General features: G+C 37.8%; 3 protein-coding genes across 4 annotated transcripts in view; 1 reads left to right on the forward strand and 2 right to left on the reverse strand.

Annotated features, from left to right (window-relative positions):
- cfap107 (cilia and flagella associated protein 107) overlaps window positions 1-223 on the reverse strand; it is a 34,243-nt gene extending 34,020 nt beyond the window's left edge. The window contains exon 1 of the mRNA XM_058792480.1: window positions 45-223. Coding sequence (XP_058648463.1) covers window positions 45-59 — 15 coding nt within the window. The 5' untranslated portion in view covers window positions 60-223. The remainder of the gene's footprint in view (window positions 1-44) is intronic.
- A 1,278-nt stretch (window positions 224-1,501) lies between these two features.
- Window positions 1,502-6,456, reverse strand: aadacl4 (arylacetamide deacetylase-like 4). Its single transcript, XM_058791794.1, has 4 exons — window positions 5,683-6,456; window positions 5,153-5,378; window positions 5,013-5,076; window positions 1,502-4,916 (listed from the first exon to the last, which is right to left on the reverse strand). Exons 1-4 carry the CDS (start codon window positions 5,878-5,880, stop codon window positions 4,133-4,135), a joined length of 1,272 nt encoding a protein of 423 aa, XP_058647777.1. The 5' UTR covers window positions 5,881-6,456; the 3' UTR covers window positions 1,502-4,132.
- A 2,661-nt stretch (window positions 6,457-9,117) lies between these two features.
- On the forward strand, window positions 9,118-18,806 carry dhrs3b (dehydrogenase/reductase (SDR family) member 3b). 2 transcript variants are annotated; one of them, XM_058790484.1, is made up of 7 exons: window positions 9,122-9,398; window positions 9,725-9,824; window positions 14,695-14,838; window positions 15,122-15,241; window positions 16,697-16,935; window positions 17,440-17,565; window positions 17,650-18,805. In XM_058790484.1, exons 3-7 carry the CDS (start codon window positions 14,755-14,757, stop codon window positions 17,732-17,734), a joined length of 654 nt encoding a protein of 217 aa, XP_058646467.1. In that variant the 5' UTR covers window positions 9,122-9,398; window positions 9,725-9,824; window positions 14,695-14,754; the 3' UTR covers window positions 17,735-18,805. The 2 variants fall into 2 exon arrangements, with proteins under 2 accessions (XP_058646466.1, XP_058646467.1); XM_058790483.1 differs by having other exon boundaries at window positions 9,118-9,824; window positions 17,650-18,806.
- The last annotated feature ends 5,479 nt before the right edge of the window (window positions 18,807-24,285 follow it).

Genomic DNA, 24,285 nt, shown 5'->3' on the forward strand with positions numbered 1-24,285 from the left:
GGCTCATTCTCAAACTCCCCCAGAGTTAATAAGTTGAGTTTTACCGTTTTTGAATCCATTCAGCCGATCTCCGGGTCTGGCGATAACACTTTTAGCATAGCTTAGCATAGATCATTGAATCCTAATAGACCAGTAGCATCACGTTCAAAAATGACCAAAGAGTTTCGATAGTTTTCCTATTTAAAACTTGACTCTTCTGTAGTTATCGTGTACTAAGACCGGCGGAAAATGAAAAGTTGCGATTTTCTAGTCCGATTTTGTTAGAACTATACTCTCATTCGGCGTAATAATCAAGGAACTTTGCTGCGTAACATGGCGCAGCAGGCGCAGTGATACGCAGCGCCTGAAAGTAGTCCCCAGCCAGGTACCTGGTTATAATATAGCTGGGGACTACTTTCAGGCGCTGCGTAATATCACTGCGCCTGCTGCCGCGGCAAAGTTCCTTGATTATTACGCCGGACTGGAGTTGGAGAATGAGCCTATTTCCAAAAAAAGTGGAGTGTTCCTTTAACTTCAGTCATATAGAAAGTGAAAGTAAAAAAACTGACGGAGCATTAACAGCGCATATCTCAGAGACAAGAGACGAATCTACTTCAACATGTGCTGATAACAGTATAAATGAATAGAGCTGTTTTAAAGACCCTATCCGCAACCCTATTCCTCTCGCCCATGTTATACCTGTTTGTCACCGTTTGACCCTGCCTGTTATGACCACGTCTCTTGTAAATAAAAGCTTGCACATGGATCCACACGTCTCACGTCTCGTCAGTCCCGTTACATTCATATGACTCATGTCGTAGTTAAGTTAGTTCTTCATTAGTTCTTGATTAATACATGTCTTAACTCTTCATTAGTTCATAGTCAAGTAATTATTAATTAAGGTATTAGTGCATGATAATTCATGTAGCCTACTGTTATTGTAAAGTGCTACCCGACCACGTTCCCTTAACTTAAACAGCTCATTTCCCTCAGACATATTCATGTTTATCGGTCGACTGGGAGAGGGTGTAATCTAATCTTAACTTCTAAAAACTTGGTTTATCGTTTTACCCATTTCAAAGTCATCCATAGAGCATACATAACTCCTTACAAGAGGTTTAAAATTAACCTGCAATCGACCTATAACTGTCATATCTGTAACATTGTACCAGCAGGTACTTTTCTCCACGTTTTGGGAATGTTCAATTGTTGTCGGTCTGTGGACTCATGTGGATTCTGTTTTGTCCTTTTTGCTAAAAATTGAAATTGTTATGGTGTGTCTGTTGGTTCCCCCCTCCCTGTTGTTTGTTTGTGTGGATGTTGTTTTGTTGATTTAAAAAATAAAATAAAAAGTTGATCACAAAAAAAAAAAAAAAAAAATATATATATATATATATATATATATATATACAGTATATATGGATGTTCCCACCATACATTAGAGAGGTATCATGGAATGTAATTGCAACAATATAACATTTTTAACACAAATAAAGTCGTTATATTGTGAATATAGATTTTATTTAACATGTACAATTTTATTAAATTGTTTTAAAAAATACATATTTTGTAGAAAAAAAGTTGTGTCCCCCAAATTCATGTCTGTGGTGTTACAACAATGGATGTCGCCCCTTTAAGCAAAGGGGGAATGCTATTTGGACTACTTCCTGTGTGTAAATGTCACTGCAGGTGCTGGTTGATCTGAGGGGTGCATGCATGGGGACTACAGTCTTTCTTATTAATTTTCTTAAAGTTAGCTACATTTCTGATAATTTCGTGTCACACTTTATGTTGATAACATGCAGATCTGACATATTTTAATCAAAATTTTGATAAATACATACTTATATTTCCAAAATGTCCCCCAATCTTGAAATCATCATGATGGCAGCCTCCATTTTAGAAAAGTCTGAATTTAGGCTGATTTGTCTGTGGTGTTACTGTCTTTTCTGGTAACACCACAGAGCCTATAGTAACTTGCAATATAAAGTCTATATAAATGTTATTTCAAAATGACAGACATAAGTGGCTGTGTCACCAGTGTTTGATTGAAATTATTTAAAAATGTAAATGTTCTTAAGCTTTCATTTTAGTGGATATAGCATATTAAACTAATTTTAAATGCATAGCAATATATTTTATTAGAAAAAAAACAAGCATTTTTACAAATTCTGCCTCTCATTTGCCACCCCAATTGAAGAATGACCCTTAAAATATATGTGTGTAGACTTAATATAATATGTCTTCTCAACTAAGCCCAAGCAATAAAATTAGCTCAACTTAAATATTTTTGCCCTTCCAACATTTTATTAATTGGATATTTTACAGTGCATATCTCACACAGAGATCGCACTTACATAGTGTTTGGAAATATTCATGCATAATTTAGATACATAATCACATGAAATCAGATAAAAAATAAAACATTTTAGAAGAGAACGCAGCATCACAGTTTGTCTGAACCAATGAGCATTAAGCTGTGTGGTCAGTCAGTCGTTTCCCATCATGCCTGATGAGCAACAACAACTCTTTTTCTGAGGACCTCAGAGATCTCCTTTGTCCGTGCCATGATACAATTCCACAAACATGATCGGACTTTGATATATCCCTGTTTTTAAATAACACATATCATGCACTGACACCTGATAGACATCCTGTTGATAGAAAATACCTCTGAGCAGATGGACTCTAACTTCGCCTTCAAATTAACTGCAGATCTTAGCAGTTCACATACTTTGGTCACTCACTGATTTGTAATATTGTATCATTTTCCATAAAAAATAAATGACAAAGTATATATTTTTGTCTCAATTGTTTGATCGGGTTTTTATTTGTCAAACTTTCGGAATTTGCTTTAAAATCCGATTAATTTTGGGTCATATATATATGTAGAAATATAGAAAATTCTAAAGGGTTCAAACTTTCAAGCACCACTGTGTGTGTGTATGTATGTACAGCGCCTTGCAAAAGTATTCATACCCCTTCAATAATAACCCCCCCCAGTTTTGTTATGTTGCTGCCTTATGTTAAACTGCTTTCAATTACTTATTTTCCACACCAATCTACACTCCATACACCATAACGGTAAAGCAAAAAAATGTTTTTTAACATCTTTGCAAATTTATTAAAAATAAAAAAAACTTAAATTTTTCCGTTGCATAAGTACTCATACCCTTATCTGGGTCAGTTGAAATTTAGCTCAGGAGCATTCATATTGCTTGTAGATGTTACTACATTTCGAGTGAAGTTAACCTGTTGCAAATTCAATTGAATGGACATGATTTGGAAAGGCACACACGTCTTAATAAAAGGTCTAACAGCTGATAATGCATATCAGAGCAAAAACCAAGCCCTGAGGTCAAAATAACTGCCTGTAGAGCTCAGAAACAGGTTTGCGTCAAGCCACACATCTGTGAAAGAGTTCAGAAAAAAATTCTGCTTCATTGAAGGGTCACAGAAGCATGTAGTCTCCGTTACTCTTAATGGAAGAAGTTTGAAACAACCAGGACTTTTGCTAGAGCTGGCCTCCTGGCCAAACTGATTAATTGATGGAGAAGGGCTTTGGTTAGAGTGGTGAACAAGAAGCTGATGGTCACTCTAGCCACAGCCTGAGCTTGAACCCAATAAAATATTTCTGAAGAAACCTGAAAATGTGCATCTGCCCCCATCCAACCTGACAGAGCTTGAGAGGTGAGGAGAAGAATGGCAGATAATTGCCAAATGCTGATGAGAAAAGCTTGTCGCATTTAGTTAAGGGTATGGATACTTATGCAATGTACGTATTTCAGTTTTTTTATTTTTAATAAATTCACGAAGTTGTGACAATTCTGTTTTTGCTTTGTCAATATGGTGTATGGAGTGTAGATTGATGTGTGGGGGGGGGAGTAATTTAAAGCAGTTTAACATAAGGCAGCAACATTAAAAAATGAAGGGGTATGAATACTTTTGCAAGGCACTGAATGTATACGTGTGTGTGTGTGTGTGTGTGCTTGAAAGTTTAACAACCCTATAACTCTTCTTTATTGGTTTGTTACTTTTAAAATTTTTCTATGGAGCATTTTTGTTCATTCCCATTTTTTTTCACAAAAAAAAAAAAAAAAACACTAACAGGGCACATTCTGAATCTTTCTGCCAAATCTTTTCGACTTCTCAGTCAGAGAGTCTTTACATATCGTACAATGCTGTCCATACCCTTTTGACAAGACTGAAATGTCAACCTGCCCTGGTTGAAGAAACTGATGACTCCATGGAAGCCATCAGATAGATGTTCCCATGTGACTTCCACTCCTACATCCTTCAGTCGCTTAAGGAAGAGAATGCCATCATCCCTCAGCACATCAAACTCACAGGTCAGGATGAAGGTGGGAGGCGCGAGGCGAAGAATATCATCATCGGCTAGTAAAGGGGAGATCTCTGGATCCAGCCCCCTTTTGATGATGTGATAGACTTCAGCATCATGGCTTGTGATAACCTGCGGACTTCTTACTCCCTTTCTAAACTGAGGTGGAAGATTTTCTGGATCAAGCCATTTCTTGTAGCGAAGTTTTAGCTCGACAGGAACATGCTTGCCTTCCAGAATCTGTTGGCTCACAGACGTATTCCCGTTGAGGTACTGCAGGAAATAGAACACCACTCGGCCTCTGAACAATATGGGCACAGAGTGGTTCTGCTGGTATGAGGGCAGGTGGAAATCTGCCATCTGTAGTGCCGGGTAGATGAGAACCTGGGCACAGGGAGATGGCAGATGACCATCCTGTGTCTTCGACAGCCTCTGGCAGAGAGCGGCTGCCAGGTTCGCCCCTGCACTGTCCCCACCAACTGCCACCCTGCGTGGGTCCACCCCGAAATCGGTTGCTGCTATTGACAGGAAGTGGCGAGTCACGACCTCACAGTCATCTAGGTGTGCAGGGTACCTGTGCTCAGGGGCCAGACGGTAACTAAACATGGGAAACAGAGAAGGAAATCAAGAGGGAAAATTAAACCAGCCAAAACTTGATTTTTACATCAAATGAGTATGCAAAAAGTCACCTTACTCAACAGATACAACTGTGGTGTCACTCTCCAGTGAAATATACCGACACACTTCATCATAATCATCTGTGGAAGATCAAACAATGAAAACCTGAAACTATCAACACAACAGTATTTCACTGTTTCTTTGAGTATATATTACCAATGCAGCCAAACACCCATCCGCCACCATGAAAGTACACCAGGCCCCTTTTCTTCTCTCCTGAGGCAGCAGTAGGCTCATACACCCTCACTGGAACTCCACTGAAGGTCAAGTCCTTAATACGAAGCCCAGGGGGCACTGGCCTTTTGCAGGCCATGATACAACATCTGAACCTTCGTATAAAATTCATCTGATGGCACAGCCCTAATCGCCCCAGAATTTGACCCTAAAAGTGGGTTGAATACAAAACTGACTCGTTGACAATGATTGGTCAATTCATAATGCTCTCTGTGCCATTAAATATGCCACTCAGTGGGTAAAGAATTCCGCTTAGCCATTTAAATTCTGTACTCATATTCTGAGATAAGAAGAACAGATCATATCTCCTTATCATGTCCTTGAGAGAATATCGAGCTAGTGCTTACAGAAAAAACACGTTTAGTCTGCAGTATAAATGAGAATTTAACAAGAAATCAGAATATATGATTGGATTTGCAAGCAAACGCAACACAAATAGCATAAACACTCACCACAACGCTTATCCCCACATACACACAATGAGTCACGCGTAGTTTCCAAGGATTAGCAACTCCAGCAGGAATATTTACATTTCTTAGCTCTAAGTACACTGGGACAAATACCAATAAACAAAAAGCAGCAAAAAGAGCTGCAAATGTAATGAACAGTATTGTGATTACAGTGTGCATGGCTGGTTCAACGTATTGCATTCACAGCAAAAGATGTTCAAATATATGTTCCCTCCCCTTTATAGTGTAGGTACAAGGTTAAGGTGTGCCAGGGTTGCCAGGTCTACTGGTTTCACACCAAGTGTTGATTTATATATTTATTTTCCACAGAAGACAGCTTTAAATTTTAATGTATTTTCAGCCAATCTTCTACAAAGTTAAACAGATTTTATTTTACACTAGAGGTGTTTCAATTGCAATACAGTACAAAGTTCACAAAATAGTGTCAGCCAGTGTTGGGAAGGTTACTTTGGAAATGTAATAGGTTACAGATTACAAGTTACTCTATTTAAAATGTAATAAGTAGTGTAACTATTTCAGTTACTTTATTAAAGTAATGTAACTGGTTACATTTGATTAATTTTTGACCACATTTTCATTTACATTGACTACTACTAACAAATGTTTTCAACTGTTAATTATTTCCAAACATTTAAACCAGACAGGGTTTACCTTACAGTACTATTCAACACTGATTACTGTCCGAATTACAAAATTGTTCATCACTTAAATTAAGATTATATTAATTTAATTTTAAAGCACAGCCACCACAGCCAAAATTTAAATTTTTAAAAGTCCTAGCACCTCTTTTTTTTAACTTTGAGATCATTCTGAGGTTAAATGCAGATTTTAAAAAATAACAAGAAATAGTTTAATAGCTTTGATACTGTTTTTGAAATCAAATATTTGCATAGCTATAAAAGAAAATCAATGCCTTGGAAAAAATAGTTGAAAAAAAAAAAAATAGGACCCAAATAGGAAATAAAACAGTTATCGAATAAGCATGTGTCCTATTTAGTATTATAAACTCCTGAAACACTGGTGTCAATGCAATTTGGGAAAAAAAATCTGTGTGTGTGAGAAAATATTCAAATTTTCATAAGTAACTGTCATTTAATTACACATTTTTTCTCAGTAACTGTAAAGGATTACAGTTACAATTATTATTTATTTTGTAATTAAATTACATAGCACCGTTACATGTAACTAGTTACTCCCCAAATGCTGGTAACAGCCCTAGTAAAAGCATATGGCACTGTATGAATTTATACTAACCAAGTAGATGAAAAGTCTGACCACAGTACAAATGAAATCTGCCAACCCTGACTAATGCCCACTAGGTATGTTCTAACTGACCAGATAAGCTAATTAGTATTTCAACAATGCACATGAAAATATGCTGGCTGAATGTTTACGTAAGAGATAACTGATGGTGGCACAGCTTTAGTGAAGACAAAACACTCATATTCATCAACTGGAAACTAATTCAGTTCCTTTAATCCTATTACTATGCAAATGCAAATGATAAAACTATCTTCCATGACAGACAATGTTTGCACTATGGCTACCTTTGAGAATACATCAGATTTAGTGAACTTTCACTGTTGATCTGCAGATGGCAGTGACACTCTAACTGAAAAGAGAAAGACTTTTTGTTCAGCATCATCATGCTGTTATATCTCCCCAACAAAATGTGCAAGATAAAATAAAGCCATCAAATAAAAACAGAGAATAATGTTTGAACAATATTTTGCAACATACTGTAAGAAAATTAAGTCAGCATCTGTGATTTTGGGCCTGTTTTTTATCAACAGATCCAGAAATGGCCAAATTCAAGTGAAACATGCCTTTTTTCCACCCACCAGACAACCATTAAACCTTCTGAGAGTTGCTGGGCCATTACTAAGAGGCACAGCATAGCACAAAGCAGTCTTTGTGAGGCTGCATTTTGACCCAGTCCTGTCTGAGCAGCCCTCCATTCAGCTTTAAGCAGTAGAAGCAGAGGCCAGGCCAAAAATCACAGACTGGAATCTCCACAACGGCTCCTGGGTTTACTGTGTGAGTTTAAGAGCCATTTACTAAGGTCTCCATGTTCTGGAGGTGCACTGGTCTGCAGGAATCCTTCCTCTGCCTGAGTCTGAGCACTGTGGGCTGAAAAGAGCAACAGGATGTTTACACACATACATCATACATTGAACATTTGGCATGGAAAATAACTAGGCCTAATCATAATAAATCCAATTAAAATACATCACAGGGATATTGCAAAAGCTTCTGTCTGAAGGTAATGCAGTTTTGTTGTTGTTTGTGTTTTGAACAGAAACCTTGCAAAAACGATGCCTAGATCCAGTTTGTATAGGACCATTCTTCTTTTGATTTAATAAATACATTACAATCCACTATAACAGCCTAATGTAGCATTACCTCGAAAAAAAAAATATTGTAAACAAGCTTGCCCACTTGTTTAGCCTACTAGCCTATGCAGTGAACAAAACAAAGGTAGGCCTGCTATTCAAAACAGACATTATAAAGTCATAAAAAGCCATTTAAAAAAAAAAAAAATTGTATATAACACTTAAATATATTTTCTGTTAATATAAATATGTCTTGTCAAACCGGTTCATTTTTTTCCTAGTCAGTTTAACAAATCCTCTGTCGTGTTGACACTTGTGTTAGCTGGCAGCTTTTATTAGTCTTACCTGTAACTGTTTCAAATTCGTCACTAAACAACTAGGTTATTAAACCGGAAAACTTCAAATCCAGTGATTCATTCAACCACATGCAAACGTAACCAATTCGAAACGCATATCGTGCAAAAGAATTGGTGTTTCCTTCGTTTTGAATCGACCTTTTTATGTGAAGGAATCATTTCACTTAACAACCTAAAGAATGAACACGTTTTGTTGTTAAGTCTGATCAAACGGCACTGACTTAACATAAACGAACGTAACTGAATTATCTCGTTTGTTTACCAGAATCTGCTCAGCCGTTTGTCCAGTTCGTCATTTAAACATCTATTTAATTTCATTCACAACAAGAAGAGAAAGTCTCTGAAGAATATTATGAATGTGTCAAAATGACTGAGCATACACAATTAAAATGACTCATTATTTATTTTTTATTTTTTTCTACAGCTTGAGTAAAGTTATGCCCAGTAGCTGACAAAATATTGGGAATTATAATAAGACTTCATTTTTGGGGAAAAAAAAAGATCTGTATGCAATTTTATTAATAGAGGACATGTTTCTACTCGGCGTTGTGTGTTTGTGTGTGTGTGTGTGTGTGTGTGTACGATTCGAATCGAATTATTAATTAAGTGAATAATTAAAGGACTCATTGTAACATAAATGCTCGCTAAGCGAATCATTTTAATGAGCCGATTCAAAAGATTCGAATCACTGGAATGAAGCAAAAATCCCCACCACTAGTTACAATAAGAGCAGGTTGAAAGGCAACGAAATTGCCTATGGCACCACTTCTGGGGGAGGGGACTTAGCCGTCATAAAGAAACCCTCACACCAGCGTTTGATAAAGCAATACTTCTGTCAGTCCTCCAGCTGTCAATCAAGATAAATGGTCTCTTTAAAACCCCTATCAGATCCGCGGTATCGTCATAGTTGGATTCTGGCCGCTGTCAGTAGCGACAGGACGGTGCAAAGCAGCAGCGCACACTTGTCGCAGCAAGAGCTCCGTGGATAAAGAGTTTGTGTGGAATAAAGGTGCGCAAAATGACAGATATTCCGCCGGGGCGCACATAAACTGCGTTGGATTGTGGTAGATAGATGCATTTCACTCTATTTAGTGTCCGTCAATTTTGCAAAATAAGGCGAAATTGCCTTAACCACTACTGTAAAATAGGAGTAAAGGTGATCTCTCCGAGCAAGGATTCAATTAGTTCAGCAATTGTTCCAGGCGAGAACTGAGATAAGCGGATACTGAGACGGAGTGAAATGGATCTGAAGGCGCTGGGCTGCGTGGTGCTCTTACCTATTCAGATATTCTACTATATTGTCAAGACGACCGTGTGCTGGTTCTTACCGAGCAGGCGGAGAGATCTGACCGGAGACGTGGTGCTTATCACGGGTGGCGGACGGGGCATTGGCCGTCACCTGGCTAAGGAGTTCGCCGTGCGTGGAGCTAAAAAGGTAAACATGATGTATCATTACTGTTGGTTATATGGCTTGGTCATACTGCGTAATATTTCAATTCAAAACTTTCCACTGGTGTATCGTGTTAGTATAGCCCCATAGTTTGAATTCCAGGTGGTCTCCCTCTTTCTTTCTCATTATTGTGATTGCTAACTATAAGTCAAAACTATCGGTAAGATTACTCAAAGTTTGATTACATTTTACATTACATTTTATTTGGCATAGAAAACACAAAATTATCAACATAACTGCTATTAATAATTTAGCTATAATGATGCAATGTTACTATCAAGAAATATACATTTATTTACTGTCTTTCCCTTACAAAAAAAGTATCAGTTTCCACCAAAATACAATACAAAATATATTATAGTGTCAGAAGCTTTCAGAATCTAGCTGTAATTTAAATGGTTCACTGCACCTCCTTAACCACTGTTTAATTACACTGAGGAAGAATGCGGATTTGAATAATAGGCTAATTAATGGAAAGTTGCTTTAACAATGATTAAAACATTTTTACAGTCTAGCTGTACTGTAATAATCATAAATGTTGAAACCATAGTATGTATTTGAAAACTGTGGTTATTATGGCATATTTTGTAAGCTAATCCACATTAACACAAATCATTAGCCTAGTAACGGATGCGTTTGTTTTGTTTTGCTAAGTATTAGTCTGTATGGGCTACTCCTCTCCGGGACATTACATCTCTATATAAACCCATTGTCTCAACAGTGCATAGGTCATAACCCCTATGGTCAACAGACCAATCAAAATGTAGAGCTGGAACCCAATGTCTGGTTCAACTTGTAATATAAACTGGGTCAACTAACAAACAGCTATTTTGAGGAAAACATCCTTCTTTCAAACTTTGACAGCTTTCATGTTCAGATTATTACATCAGTCCCACTAGAGAGGCCAGTGGCCAGGTTCATGGTGCCAGCAACTTTGACCTTGACTAAACACTTAGATGATTAGGCTTCTAACTTTTCGTATGAATTTTTACTCTATTACGAGCTCTATCTGGAGTATTTAATGGCTTAATGAAATCTTTCACATTGGCAGTAGTGTAATGTTTTTGTGTCCCAGCAGTCAGATTGGAAAGCACAGTCTAATGAAACAGGACTGTATGCTGAAAGTCAAGAGCTGGGAAGAAATGTCTCAGCTGCCTCACCCACCCAAGACATTGCATTATAAATAGACCCAGTGGCCCAACTGTAATAAACAGAGCTTAATAACTTCTGTAACTGTGACAGGGGCCCCCATGCTTGGCGGCGTTACACCCATGGCTTTACTTTGATTTATACACATTTCCCCTCTAGAGAAGCTTGTGTGTATAGGGCTAAATAAAAACCCATCATAAAAGTCGCAGCACAAACCTTACACAGCAAACAATTCGGAGACCTTATATCCCTGAATGCTCACCGACATGCTCAACGTACCAGGGCAAAGGTCTTTGAAAGAAGCAGCTTTGCAGCAGTACGTTAAAGGAAGCCACTGTGCTTGTCAACACCCCGTTGTTAGCCATTGTCAAGGTGTGAAGGCTTTGGATGAGACACCAGCAGTGGCTATCTTCACAGTTAGCCCATTCTTAAGGAATGCTAAAAAGGCATGAATCATAAATGCACAGGCACAAATTTAACTTGACCACTAGGTGGGGGTTGAAATTTTCCAGAAAGCAGCCATTTATTATGCTGTCCAAAAGGTCAGTAAGTACTCACTGCATGGTAATTCAACACTGGAAACATTTTGCAAAATTTATGTCAGCGCCCACTAACCAAACCCTAAATGTTGATTTGAAGAACCAAGAAAATAAAAAAAAGAGCAAAAATACTTGAGCTCTTAAAAATAATGGTTCTTTATTGGCATCTATAGATCCATAAAGCCAAAGCCATAAAGCCATGGAACCTTTCCATTGCACAAAAGGTAGTGGAAAATCAGATTATTTAAATATTGTTTGCACTAAGAAAGAAATAGAACTTTTCACCAAAAGATTTTTCTCCCAAAACCTTCGTTTGGAACCTGTGTACAGAAGCACCATCATCTGTGGCCATCCATGTGGTCCCATGGCTAATGGCTTAAGGAAGTGTGAAGGAAGTGAGCTCTATGTAAATTGCTTTCTGTATGTGTATGGGCTGGGGGGAGGGTGGCAGGGACCATACAGCTCCCAGCTGGGCAGTGCCCTGTGGCTGACCCTTCTGTCTCCACACTAATTAGACAGCGGCAGGCGACTGCCTCCTGAACTCTTTGTGCCCCCGTCCACATTCAAACCCATTCCATAGGGTGCAAAGTGGATGGTGAAATGCTGACGTTATCATGCCTTTCACCATAAACCAACTTAAATGCTCCTTCATGAGGGCTTCAAACACAGAGCACTCATCATTGTGTTCGTCTTTAAGGAAACACAATGTGTGTCCTCACAGGACTGGATTAAGCACGGTTTGTTTGCTCCTTATTTTCGCATATTATATGCTAATGCAGTGCACTCAGGCATTGCTACTCTAAGGACTTGAGTGATAAGACTTGCTAATGTGATGTGCGCAGATGAAGCTCATAGTGGGATTGTAAGGGAGACCACCTTGTGAGCTCTTGTTCTCTGACAAAAATATCAAGATTGTTGTGAAATCCTATTATAAGCTTAATCAAGACCTTCCCAGTAATTAGCTCAAAGGCCATGCATATAAAGCAGACCCATACAAGAACACACACGCAGGTTTATCAAATAAACGTGCATTAGGCCAAAGAGGTGAAACCACCTACAGATCAGACCACCTTTGGCTTAATTCATCAGCAAACATCACTGATAGGGACTACAGAGATTGTTCCAGGTTAATTAGGACGGCTAACATTAAATCGTTATCTGGTTAGAATTCATTTAGCTAGAAAAACACAGAGTAAAATGGTCTTACATTTTTGGTGAGTAATGTTTCTTCACATTTCAGATTGACCCTAGTAATAGCTCCATTTTTCCATTTAGGAGTTGGCTGAAATACATATCGAAAAGAACACACCACATGTTTAGAGGAAATTTCCACAAACCCTTTCTCGAAAAGAGAAAAACAGAGTTAGACCAATTACAGGCAACCATGGTGAATAAATGTGAACCATTTTTCAGTGACAACCAGCCAGCAGTGTGAAAAAGGTAACTGTACACTTCAATATTCAATTCTTGCCATTAAAAGCAAAGCTTTGTGAAAATAAAAACCTCAAACCAGACCCTGGGTTTAGCTGACAACAGTATTTTGGTTCCAATAAAACTGAATGTTAATGGAGAGCAAGGGTAAGTCCCTTTCACAGGCCATCATTATAAAATATCATATGGTAATATTAGCTCTCCACTAGTTTGTGATGGACATATTTATTCCAGAAATCAGGACATATACAATAGAATAGAGTTTTTTATATTAAGTTAATTATAGTGTTACTGTAGACCAGTGTTATTATTGTTAACTAAAAATTTAAAATTGTTTTCAATAATTGAAATAAAGCTGAAACAAAATTAAATATTAAATGAAAAATGTAAACAACACACACACAATGACAAAAACACATAAAAAATTACTAAAATTAAAACGAAAACTATAAAAAAACAACAGAAAGCCAACCAATAGAAGCCAATTCATAGTACTGTATATACTGTAATACTGCTATAGACTAATCATAACAGAGTTAGTTAGTAAATAAATAAATAAAATAGGTTTAAATATTTTTTCAAACGAGGAAGATTTTGTCATCTTATTGCGCACACACACACACACACGTTGTGTTTCCATGTTTTCTATCATATTACACCAACCCTACACCTAGACCTACCCCTCACAGGAAACTTTCTGCAATTTTAGATTTTCAAAAAACTTCATTCAGTATGATTTATAAGCTTGTTTCCTCATGGGGACCTAAAAATGTCCCAACAAGGTCAATATTTTTTGGTATTACTATCCTTGTTATAAATACCAGGTACACACACACAATTATGAGGTTGTTGAAGCAGAAAATGGCTGGGTCAGTATGCCCAGCAGGCTGTGTAATCTCTATGAGAATTGTCTGTGAGAGATGATGAGGCAGCATCACTGATTTCATTACCTTTCCTTGACCTCTCAGACTGACAAATCTAATTGACCAATCACTGCCCCCCTATGTTCCCTGTCCCAGCCAATCCATTCACATAGGCTTCTCTCTTAATCCTTCTCCAAACTAATAGTGGTCGTGAAAAATAGCCCCACTGTTCCTTCAATGAATGGGACTCTTCTGTTTATACCATACCCAACTACTGTGTTTCAAATGTTGGTGTGGTAAATACTGTATTCCTCTCAAATGGAAAAAGCTTTTGTAAAAATTGTGGTATGACCCTTGTGGCGTGTGGCATAAATTAAATTTGAAATACATTATTATTTTTTTTCCATGGAATACCGTTGTAGAATACCATATTTCTTAGTCCTCATATAGAGTTCCAAGTAAATGTGGTTTTAATTTAAAAAGGACATACTGAAATGCAATAACAGATTATCATCTGACTCATGCTTTCTGTGTCAAAAGTTTTGGCATGAATTATAGGTCACATGTCCTTGTGTTTACTAGTAAACTCCCACATTGAAGAACGCAAGTCATTATAAATTAGGTAAGACACTGTTAAAGCACAACAACTGACAACATGAAATTCTTTCAAGCAAATTAAATCTACTTTGAAACATGAATTCATGTGACTAAGTACTTATCTGTGCTATTGAGCAGTGACGCGTATAGTTTTGCTTTCGGAAAGATGATTTATGGCCAATATGACAGATCACATCATGCTTCGTAAACCTTTATATTTCTTGTCAGTTTTCTGCTCTGGTCCATGTTTGACATGTGGTTCCTATCTCTTAACAGCTAATCCTGTGGGGCCGGACTGAAAAATGTCTGAAGGAGGCATGTGAGGAGATCGCCCTCATGGGGACAGAGTGCCATTATTTTGTTTGCGATGTGGCCAACAGAGAAGAGGTTTACAAGCAAGCCAAGGTTGTCAGAGAAAAGGTATGCCCCATAATATCATACCCTGAGGAGTTTCTTAATTAAGATCATAATAAGATTAGTTCAAACTGGTTGGCTCTAATAACCTGTAATAACCCCAGTGCTGGCTTTGTCTCAGCTCTGTTGACTTCCACCCCCGTAGCCTGGATAGAGATTACACTTCACCTGAAATGTCTGGGTTAGATAAGGCCCAGCAGTATGGCAGGGCTAACTAGCCATGAAAGAGAACAAAAGCACATTTTTGGAAAGAATATCTCACAGTGGGAACTTTTTTTTCTTATGGTAGGTGGGAGATGTTACCATTCTAGTGAATAATGCTGCAGTGGTGCATGGGAAGAGTTTGCTGGACAGTGATGATGATGCTCTTCTGAAGTCACAGCACATCAACACAATGGGACAGTTTTGGGTAAGTATGTAAATGAGTTTGGAAAGGATAAGAGAGGATGAGTTCGTCTGATTCAGTGTTGTCAAAACTAAAACAAACTATTAAAGTTGCATTAATCTAAATGTAACACTTTCTTGTCTTTTCTAGTTTGCTTCCAAATTAAGGTGACCAGACATGCCATCTCTCAGAAATCCTTCTGCCCAGGATTTCATCTGCCGCAGATGTTTGTGCTGCGCTGATCGATCGTTGTATGACATCAAAGTACCGCGAGAGCTATAGAGAGCAGAGCAGATGGCTCCTTATGCTTTTTAATCACTCTCGCGGTACTTTGATGTCATAAAACGATCGGTCGGCGCAGCACAAACAACCAACACCTGGTTATTTTAAACAGTTTAGAAATCCTGGGCAGAACGTGTCCCCAGGAAATGACACATCTGGTCACCTGGTATTGTATATTATGAATATTGTTGGCTCTTGTCTGACATTAAAATTCTGACATTAATTACTTACCATTATGTTATTCCAAACCTGTAAGACCTTTGTTCATCTTCAGGACACAAATTAAGATATTTTTGATGATATCCGAGACTTTCTGACCCTGCATAAACAGCAACGCAACTACCACGTTCAAGGCCCATAAAGGTAGTAAGGACATCGTTAAAATAGTCCATGTCACATCAGTGGTTCAGCTGTACTTTTATGAAGCTACAAGAATACTTTTTGTGTGCAAAGAAAACCAAAATAACGAATTTATTCAACAATTCTTCTCTTTTGTGTCAGTCTCTGCTGCACGTTCACAAGAGTATCACGCATGCGTGTGATGCTGCTGACGCAGGAGCCGGCGTTCTTACGTAGAACCCTGATACGCTGTGGCTTGTTTACAAATAGATGCACACGTATGCGTTGTGGTACTCTCGTGAATGTGCTGCAGAGACTGATATAGAAGAGAAAAATTGTTGAATAAATGCATTATTTTTCTTTTCTTTGCGCACAAAAAGTATTCTCTATGGACTATTTTAACAATGTCCATACTACATTTCTGGGCCTTGAACGTGGTAGTTGCGTTGCTGTCTATGCAGGGTCAGAAAGCTCATTTAATCAAAAATATCTTAATCTATATTAAGTATTCTGAAGATGAACAAAGGTCGTATGGGTTTGGAGAAGCTAAAGTGTAATTTTTGTTCCAAAATCCCCCCCCAAAAAAACATCCCTAATTTGCTATTGGTTAAACAAACAGACAGTCCTACGGCCAAACGCGCACCACTGGTTAATGTTGCTATGTTAGACTAAAACAAATAATGCAATGTTGTAAAAGCACCACAGAACACATTAAAATGAGTTATGAGAAAGTATTTTAAGTTAATAACATAATTTACGTATTAGGTTATGTAATATTTGACATTTTTACCACCTGCCTTCCAAATTCCTATACTTCCAGGGGGGTAATTTACCTTTTAATAATCCTTTCATCCACAGACCACAAAAGCCTTCTTGCCTCGTATGCTGGAACTGCAAAACGGTCATGTTGTGTGTGTCAACTCCATCCTGTCTCTTTCGCCCATCCCTGGTGCTATAGACTACTGCACTTCTAAAGCATCATCACTAGCCTTCATGGAAAGCCTCACTCTGGGGTTGCTGGACTGCCCGGGGGTGGGCTGTACCACTGTCCTCCCGTTCCACACCAACACTGAAATGTTTCAAGGCATGAGAGTAAGGTGAGCTAAAGGGTACAGCACAAATTAATAATTTAAAAATCCCACTCATATAGATGGCTTTTTAAAAATCCAGCAAATAATTGATGGATAAAATCAGTTCAGTATTACCTTTCCTTTTAATTATCCCATTTCAACTGGCAGGAAGCAAAATGGGTTAGATCATCATTTGAAGTACTTTTATGTGAACATTAAATCAAATTGGACCCTATGTACTTTGTTAATGCAAGGTTGTGGTCATATTTTGAATGATTCATCAGTACACATTATTCCAAAAAACTATTTTCTTCATATATTTAATCAAAATGCAATAACTTGGTTTTCAGCTGAAACGACTTTACTTTTTTCTGTTGACGTCACATTACACAGACTTTTTTTTTTTTTTATAATTATAATAACCAATAGCCAAACCGCTTCTTTTAGCAATCTCACATTTGACTTTCTTTGTTTACCATTTCACAATGGTGCATATTTGTAAGTCAATAAAACAACTGATTTTCTCTGCAGGTTCCCCCAACTCTTCCCTCCTCTAAAGCCTGAGGTGGTAGCCCAAAAAACAGTGGATGCCGTTAGGACCAATACAGCCTTTGTTTACTTACCCTGGACCATGCATGCACTCGTTATCCTCAAAAGGTATAGCCTGATACTATTTACGAATATAATTATTTAAGCAAATAAACCCTTACTGATTATATACTTTTTTTACACTTGAAACAGTATACTACCGCAAAGTGCCCTTGAAGAAATCCACAAGTTCTCAGGAAGCTACACCTGCATGAATACTTTCAAGGGACGGACATGAGAGGTCTAGAAACGACAATGGAGTTTCAAATGTAACAATTTTTTTAAGAAAACTGTTTCATGTTTGAACAAGAGCTATGGAGTATGCCAGAAGCAGCGAGTTAGAAGAAAAAGACGGCATGCCAGAGCACATGGTGCCTCATTTCAAGGACCCTTTGCAGGTCACCACTGACTTCTGTGTTGCAGTGTTGGACAAACACAGAACGGACATAAAAAAGCCTCAATCGACCGCTGTACTATATGTTTACTTTTAAGTTTTTAACAATCACATTTTTAACTACTGTCACTGTAAATTCAGCATCTGAATAAAAAGCCTTCTATTGGGATGTTTTAAAATCCAGGCTCACAAAGTAAAGCTGTGGTTGGACTTGCCCTGGGCATCATACGGTTGGAAAGTCTGTGTTGTCCCACGGGGTCCGACAGCGATAAATGCCTCTTCAGCACTTCATACTCACCAACACAACAAGCTTGACCTGCTGCTCCAGCACGTGGGCTGACTCATTCCCCCTGTCAGATACCTTCACTGTGCTGCTGAAAAAAATCTTTTTTGTGTCATTTTTCTTGGTATCTTCTCTTTTGAAAAGATACAACAAAGATGTGAGCTCGGTTTATTTTCAAAGCAGGGTCGAGTTACTTTTTTAACTTTGTGTTGAAGGTTTGGCTCAATTGTAACTGTGCTTTCAAAAGCATGTACTTTGTTCTGAGAACAAAGTTACAGGGAGACCAGGGAAAATGCTGTGCTTTCTTGTGATTTGCTTTATGGCAAGCTGTGAATATTTAACCACAGATCCATCCAACCACTGCTGTGGTATGTAAAAAAAGAGACAAAACAACAACAAAAAAAACATGTGTACCTTTCTAAGATTGCTCCTGCAGTAAAAGTATAGTACAACTCTCTTGATGTGATCTGAGGCTATTTACTAAGGCTGTTGATTTAAAAACATATTTCAATTAAAAATTTTTACCCTGTGTAACATTAAAGCTCTCAAAAGGGCTGTCAATTTAACATGTTGATTTAAAACAACTAATTAATAAAAAGTATCCACAATTTAATCAATGTTATTTAGCAGATGTATTTATTTAGATATTTAAATTAAAATATTTAAATATGTTAATTGTATTGATGTGATAAATCTAATTCAGTTTTTTTTAGTTTGATTGACCAGTGTTGTTAAACTATTAAAAAAAAAAGTATTAATTGAAATAATGCTGAAATAAAATAAAAAAGATGAGAAACTGACACTTAAAAACTGAAATAATATAAATGTAAGTACTAATAATACTAAAACTAAAAATGAACTGAAAACAAATTAGAATTATTTATTTTAAAAACTAATAAAATAATTAATGAAAACTAATAAAATGACAAAAGCCCATAAATGACGAAAACAAACTAAAATTAAAATAAAATTCTAAAAATAAAAACTATTGCCAAAATATCTCTCAACGCTTCGGTCTACTGTGCAAACATGCATATCTGAAGTGCAAAAACCAAGTTCTACCCTCTATGCAAGTCCTAATGATGAGGAATACATAAAAACGTGGGATCTGTCTGACCTCTGGCAGCCAGATAAACCACATAAGAATCATATGAATCACAGTAAACCACAAGCACCTTCTTCAACAATTACAGCTATGCTGCACATCCTGAGTTTGAGAAGAAAATAAATTAAAACATGCTCAGTTAAAGGAAAAATAGGAGTCTCTTGTGGGGACTGGTTTTCATTGCCCCAGAGTGGGCCATTTGAAATGCTGCAAGAAGAACGTAAAGTCGCACGAGGGTCATGAAATTGGGGAGTTGCACGTATGCAAAAGAAAAGAAGGGTTCAGACCCCAGCGGGAAGGTTCAGACCAGGGTTAGTCAAACATAAATCATAGACCTCATTCAGTTCTGACTGCATTCATACTCAATTGCAAAGCCTGCTTGAAATCATTAAACCATGTTTGCAATCCATCCTCAGTGAACAGACTTTGATCAGAATCCCTATGAGCTGGAAAAAGACATATGTGGAACAGAAAAACAAAACAACAAAAAAGACAATGACTTTTCCCAACCCGGAGCAGGATTTATTATTCCCAAACACAGACGAGACATTCTTCATAAAACACATTGCTTATTAATTACTCCTCATATGTGTATCTCCTTCTGAGAAGCCTCGTAAAGGATCAGAGTGAGAGAAAGAATACTGATGATTTAATTCAGAGCGTATCATGATGCCTCCGATCCACTCAGTCCCTGTGGATTCATGAGTGGGAATCTTAATGTTGCAGGTCTGTGGTTATGCATTTATGACGTCTGTATTTTATTCTGCCGAATCTGTTTTCCATATTAGTCTGTAATCCTTTTTTCTTTCAATCCATATTTCCTGGCTCGTGGATCAAGAAGGCTTATGAGGAAATACAAAAAGCTACAGAAATCCTAAAAAATGCACTCTGAAAGGGCAATGTCATGGTTGATGGAATAAGAGAAAACAACATAAATCAATCACGGCAAATATTTGAAACTCAACAAGCTTTAAATGTTACCTTTTTTTCTCCTGCATGCTGCATACTGCATGCGTAATATTCCAAAAGTAAAAAAAAAAAAAAGGCTTTTTTAATTATCACATTCATTGTATTTGGTAATTATGGTTAATCCTGTTAGCTTACATTAGTCTGTTCTTGATGCCTGAATTTGGATGGAATTCACTGTAAATGAGTTTGGACATGTTCCTGTACTTTTGCTATGCTCCTGATTAGCACTGTTGCTAGTTCGACATGCTGTTCATCCATCATTCAGCAGCTGATCTGACAAAATGAGACTTTGCTGACCCCCAGCAAGGGGCTGAACCTCATGCCTCAGTTGCCCTGTCTGCTGAGAGTTATGGGCAACTGAGGTATGAGGTTAAAGGTCATGCATAGTCAGTGTCCTTATGCCAAGACAGAAAAGTTGAGTTTTTATTTACAACTGAATCTACCAAACTGAACATTTATTAAAGGGATATTTGAGTGAAATTATGTGCATATTTATGTTTTCCAAAGCTTTATGTGACAAACAGACCAAAATCATTGACAATAACAACTAAATTGTTCACCAAAGTGCTGTTAACAACTGCGAACAAATAATTTATTCAGCGAGTTCATTCCAGAATCAAAGTTTGATTTGTGAACAAATTCTTCAGACTATTTTTGAGAATTGGAAAATAGTTTACCTATTCAAAGATCTGACTAAAAAGAATGATTTGTTCACACATGAACATGCCAAGATGACAGATGTCAAGATTTAAAAAAAATAATGGTTTACAGTTTAGTCTCTTATGTATGAGTTCAGAAGACTTTGGATATAGTCATATGGACAACATTTATCATACTTTAGTGGTACGTTTTTGATGCTTGAGAGCCTCAGTAATAACTGAAATTATAAGGAAAAGAGCAAGTAAGTCATGAAGTAATGACAGAGTTTTCATTTTTGAGCAAACTATCCCTTTAAGATGAATATTGCTATTTTATATCCATGTGTGTTCGTAGCAAAGAATGAACAGTTACATATAGTTTCCATATCAGACACTACACCTGGTTCTATCAGAGTGCGCAATGCTCCTCTAATGCTTCCTCTATAGATGAAGCATACAGAAGAGCAGTGTTCTTATCAGCAAGCATCTTTCCTGTGAGCTGTGGTGAACTTCCACTCCCGCTATATCTTTTTTCATTAGCATCGCTTTCTGGAACACTGTTATCACTGTAGTAGATCAAAGCAGGAACAACAACAGAACCGCGAACATCACAGCCAGGCGAGAAATTACATAAGGGCTGCACAGCCGTGCCAGATCAGCTCGCCTTTATGGCCGGCCTGTTTATTACACTCAAGCTTTCATCTAGCTGCAAGGGCCTACACCTCTCCTATCGAGATTACAATAGAGACAAAAACAAAGACTTTGCAATGATTCTTTACATTGATCTCTGCATGTGCTCACTTTTGATGGAACAGCATGTGTGTTGTGGGAATTAGTTAAAGGGATAGTTCATCCAGGGTTGCCAGGTCCATGAAACAAAACCATCCAAATTGCTAATCAAAAGTAGCCCAATTGCAGTTTTCCTCGTCTGTCATAATCACATTCCAGGTAGATTGATTTAACCTGCAGACTAAAAAACATCCAGCTGCAACAGTGTATAAATAGCCTAATTCATATGGGAAAACCTCAGATTTGGCAACACTGAATGCATCCAAAAATGTAATTTCTGTCAATTTACTCATGTTTATGTCATTTCAATCAATCCTGTATGGCTTATGCAATGTACAAAAGACACTGATTTTGTGAGTCCAAAACAGTATTGGACCCCAATGACTTTCATTGTATGAACCAATGAACCAATTTTGTTTTACAAAAGCAAAAAAAATGCATACAGGTTTGGAACAACATGAGGGTGTGTAAATTATGACCATTTCCATTTTGGGGTGAAATGAATCCATTAAGATGCTTTAACGGCCTCTATCAAACCCATGAGTTCAGCCGGCTGACACAAAGAAAGAGACGTCCTACATGCTTGGAAACAGAATGAAAGCCTGAAGAAAATGCAAACAGACAGTGGGAGTGGGGTACATGGGTTAAACACAGTTTAGGATTTGGCAATGTATTCTGGGGTCTTTTTAAAGGCCACCAGGCCACAAATTCGGAGCCTCCACTGAAAGAGCTGTTCCCAGATGTATAATTTCGTGCACATTATTTACGACCCAGGCCACTTCCTTGTCAGTTATGCAACCATGCTCCATTCTCAGGCGTTGTACCAGAAAAAAAAAAAAAAAAAAAAAGTTCCCCTTACTGCCAGAGTTCGGAGTTAATCAAGCTAAGACCATTAGTGGGTCATGAAAAGAATACAAGTTCTTCATAGCACCCCGAGCTAATGAGGGAAACAGCTTATAGAGCTTATGCACACTTTCAACACGCAGATCGAGTCATGACTAAGTGAGAGACCAGATGTGTCTGAATGCCGTTGGCCATTCATAAATACCGACTCAGAGGTCTTCCAGAGGAGACAAAGAGAGTTACCTTTCTGTGACCTGTTGCACTGTGTTTGCTCCTGTTGGATTTATTGGCCCGTTTGATGTCAATGTGAGGACCCATGTGGGAACTAAATCTAAAAAAGTGACAGAGTTCTCACTCGCGGTTGCACTCGCCAGATCAATAAATCTGTCAGATCAGACATCATTGATCCTTTGGGAAAGAATTCTTCACTAACAATCACTTTGAGATAACTGGCTTGACGTGCGAGGATGTATAGCAGCTCTGGTAATCAAGTCGTCTGAGGATGGGCTTGCAAAGGATGATAGAGATGTTACTAGAGAGATGCTCTGAATACAGCATAAGTTACACCATTGGTTAGGAAACTGAACTGAGAAGGTGAAATTAAGGGATTTTAAAGGGCAGCATTTAGATCAATTTGCAGCTAGATATCTCGATAAACAATTTGCAAATTAAAGCACTGGATGTTCAAGAAACCAGGCCAAAAATAAGAATGTCTTGCCTTTTCCAGGCTTATTGTTGAACCCAAAACTAACAGATGTCCTTGATGTGAATCACCCTTCACTGCCATAAGCCCACAAATTCCTACACCATTCTTAAAATAAAAAAAATAAAAAAACAGCTTACAGACCATAGGCAGACCAGACTGCGTGAAGCCTAAATATTACTAGTAATCTGCAATCTAAAATATATATATCCTTGTTCCTGTAGCTCAAACAGCAGAGTGTGGTACTAACACTGTCATCTTATGCATGTTAAGTTGCTTAGGGTGAAAGGGTTGTCAGATGCAAAAACATAATGCCTTGTGACCATACATGCTATATCTTGAGTTCTTGGTAGAGATACACAGAATATGATCAGTCATGATGGTTGTGCAAGCTTCTCATTCTGTTGGATAATTAATTAGGGAAGTGACAAATTAGCATTTTCTTGTCATTGAGGCCACAGTATTAATTTAATTGGTTTTAAAGATGATAACTGTTTAGCAAAAGCAGAAATTCCATCAGATTTTGACCAATTAAGCCAAAATTATGTTTGAACAACAGTCCAAGAGAAACTAAATGAAGTAAATGACACAATGATTGAGTGTATTTTGAAACTCCCCTTAATTCAGTTGACAGCACAATGGTTTCCTAACACTGCTGTAATCTTTTGGCCGTCGGTTTTCATCGGAATCAAATATAAATCTACACGTTGGGGTGGAGTGTCTGGCTTCTTTGCAATATTTCTGAATTTACTGCACTTAAAACGATAGAAGGAAATGACTTTTGGAAAGTGTACAAAAGTGCATCAAAGCAAGGACCTGTAAACCAAAAAGAGCCCTGAAACAATGACCTTACTCTGGCCTACAAGGGCCTCAGCTCTTGGCAGCTCATGCTTCCATCTTTCCGAGCTGTCATGGTTCGAGTGATGTGAACTGAAGATGAAGACAAGCATGTCATTTGCTGGAGCAACGCAATACCCGCTGCATGACCCCATTCCCCTGGCTGCCACAGCCAGGCTGGGATGAGCGTAGCTGGGCTGAGGCTCACTGGAACGAAGTCTTGGAATC

This window comes from Onychostoma macrolepis, chromosome 11 (assembly GCF_012432095.1).
Source record: "Onychostoma macrolepis isolate SWU-2019 chromosome 11, ASM1243209v1, whole genome shotgun sequence".
Classification (NCBI taxonomy): domain Eukaryota; kingdom Metazoa; phylum Chordata; class Actinopteri; order Cypriniformes; family Cyprinidae; genus Onychostoma; species Onychostoma macrolepis.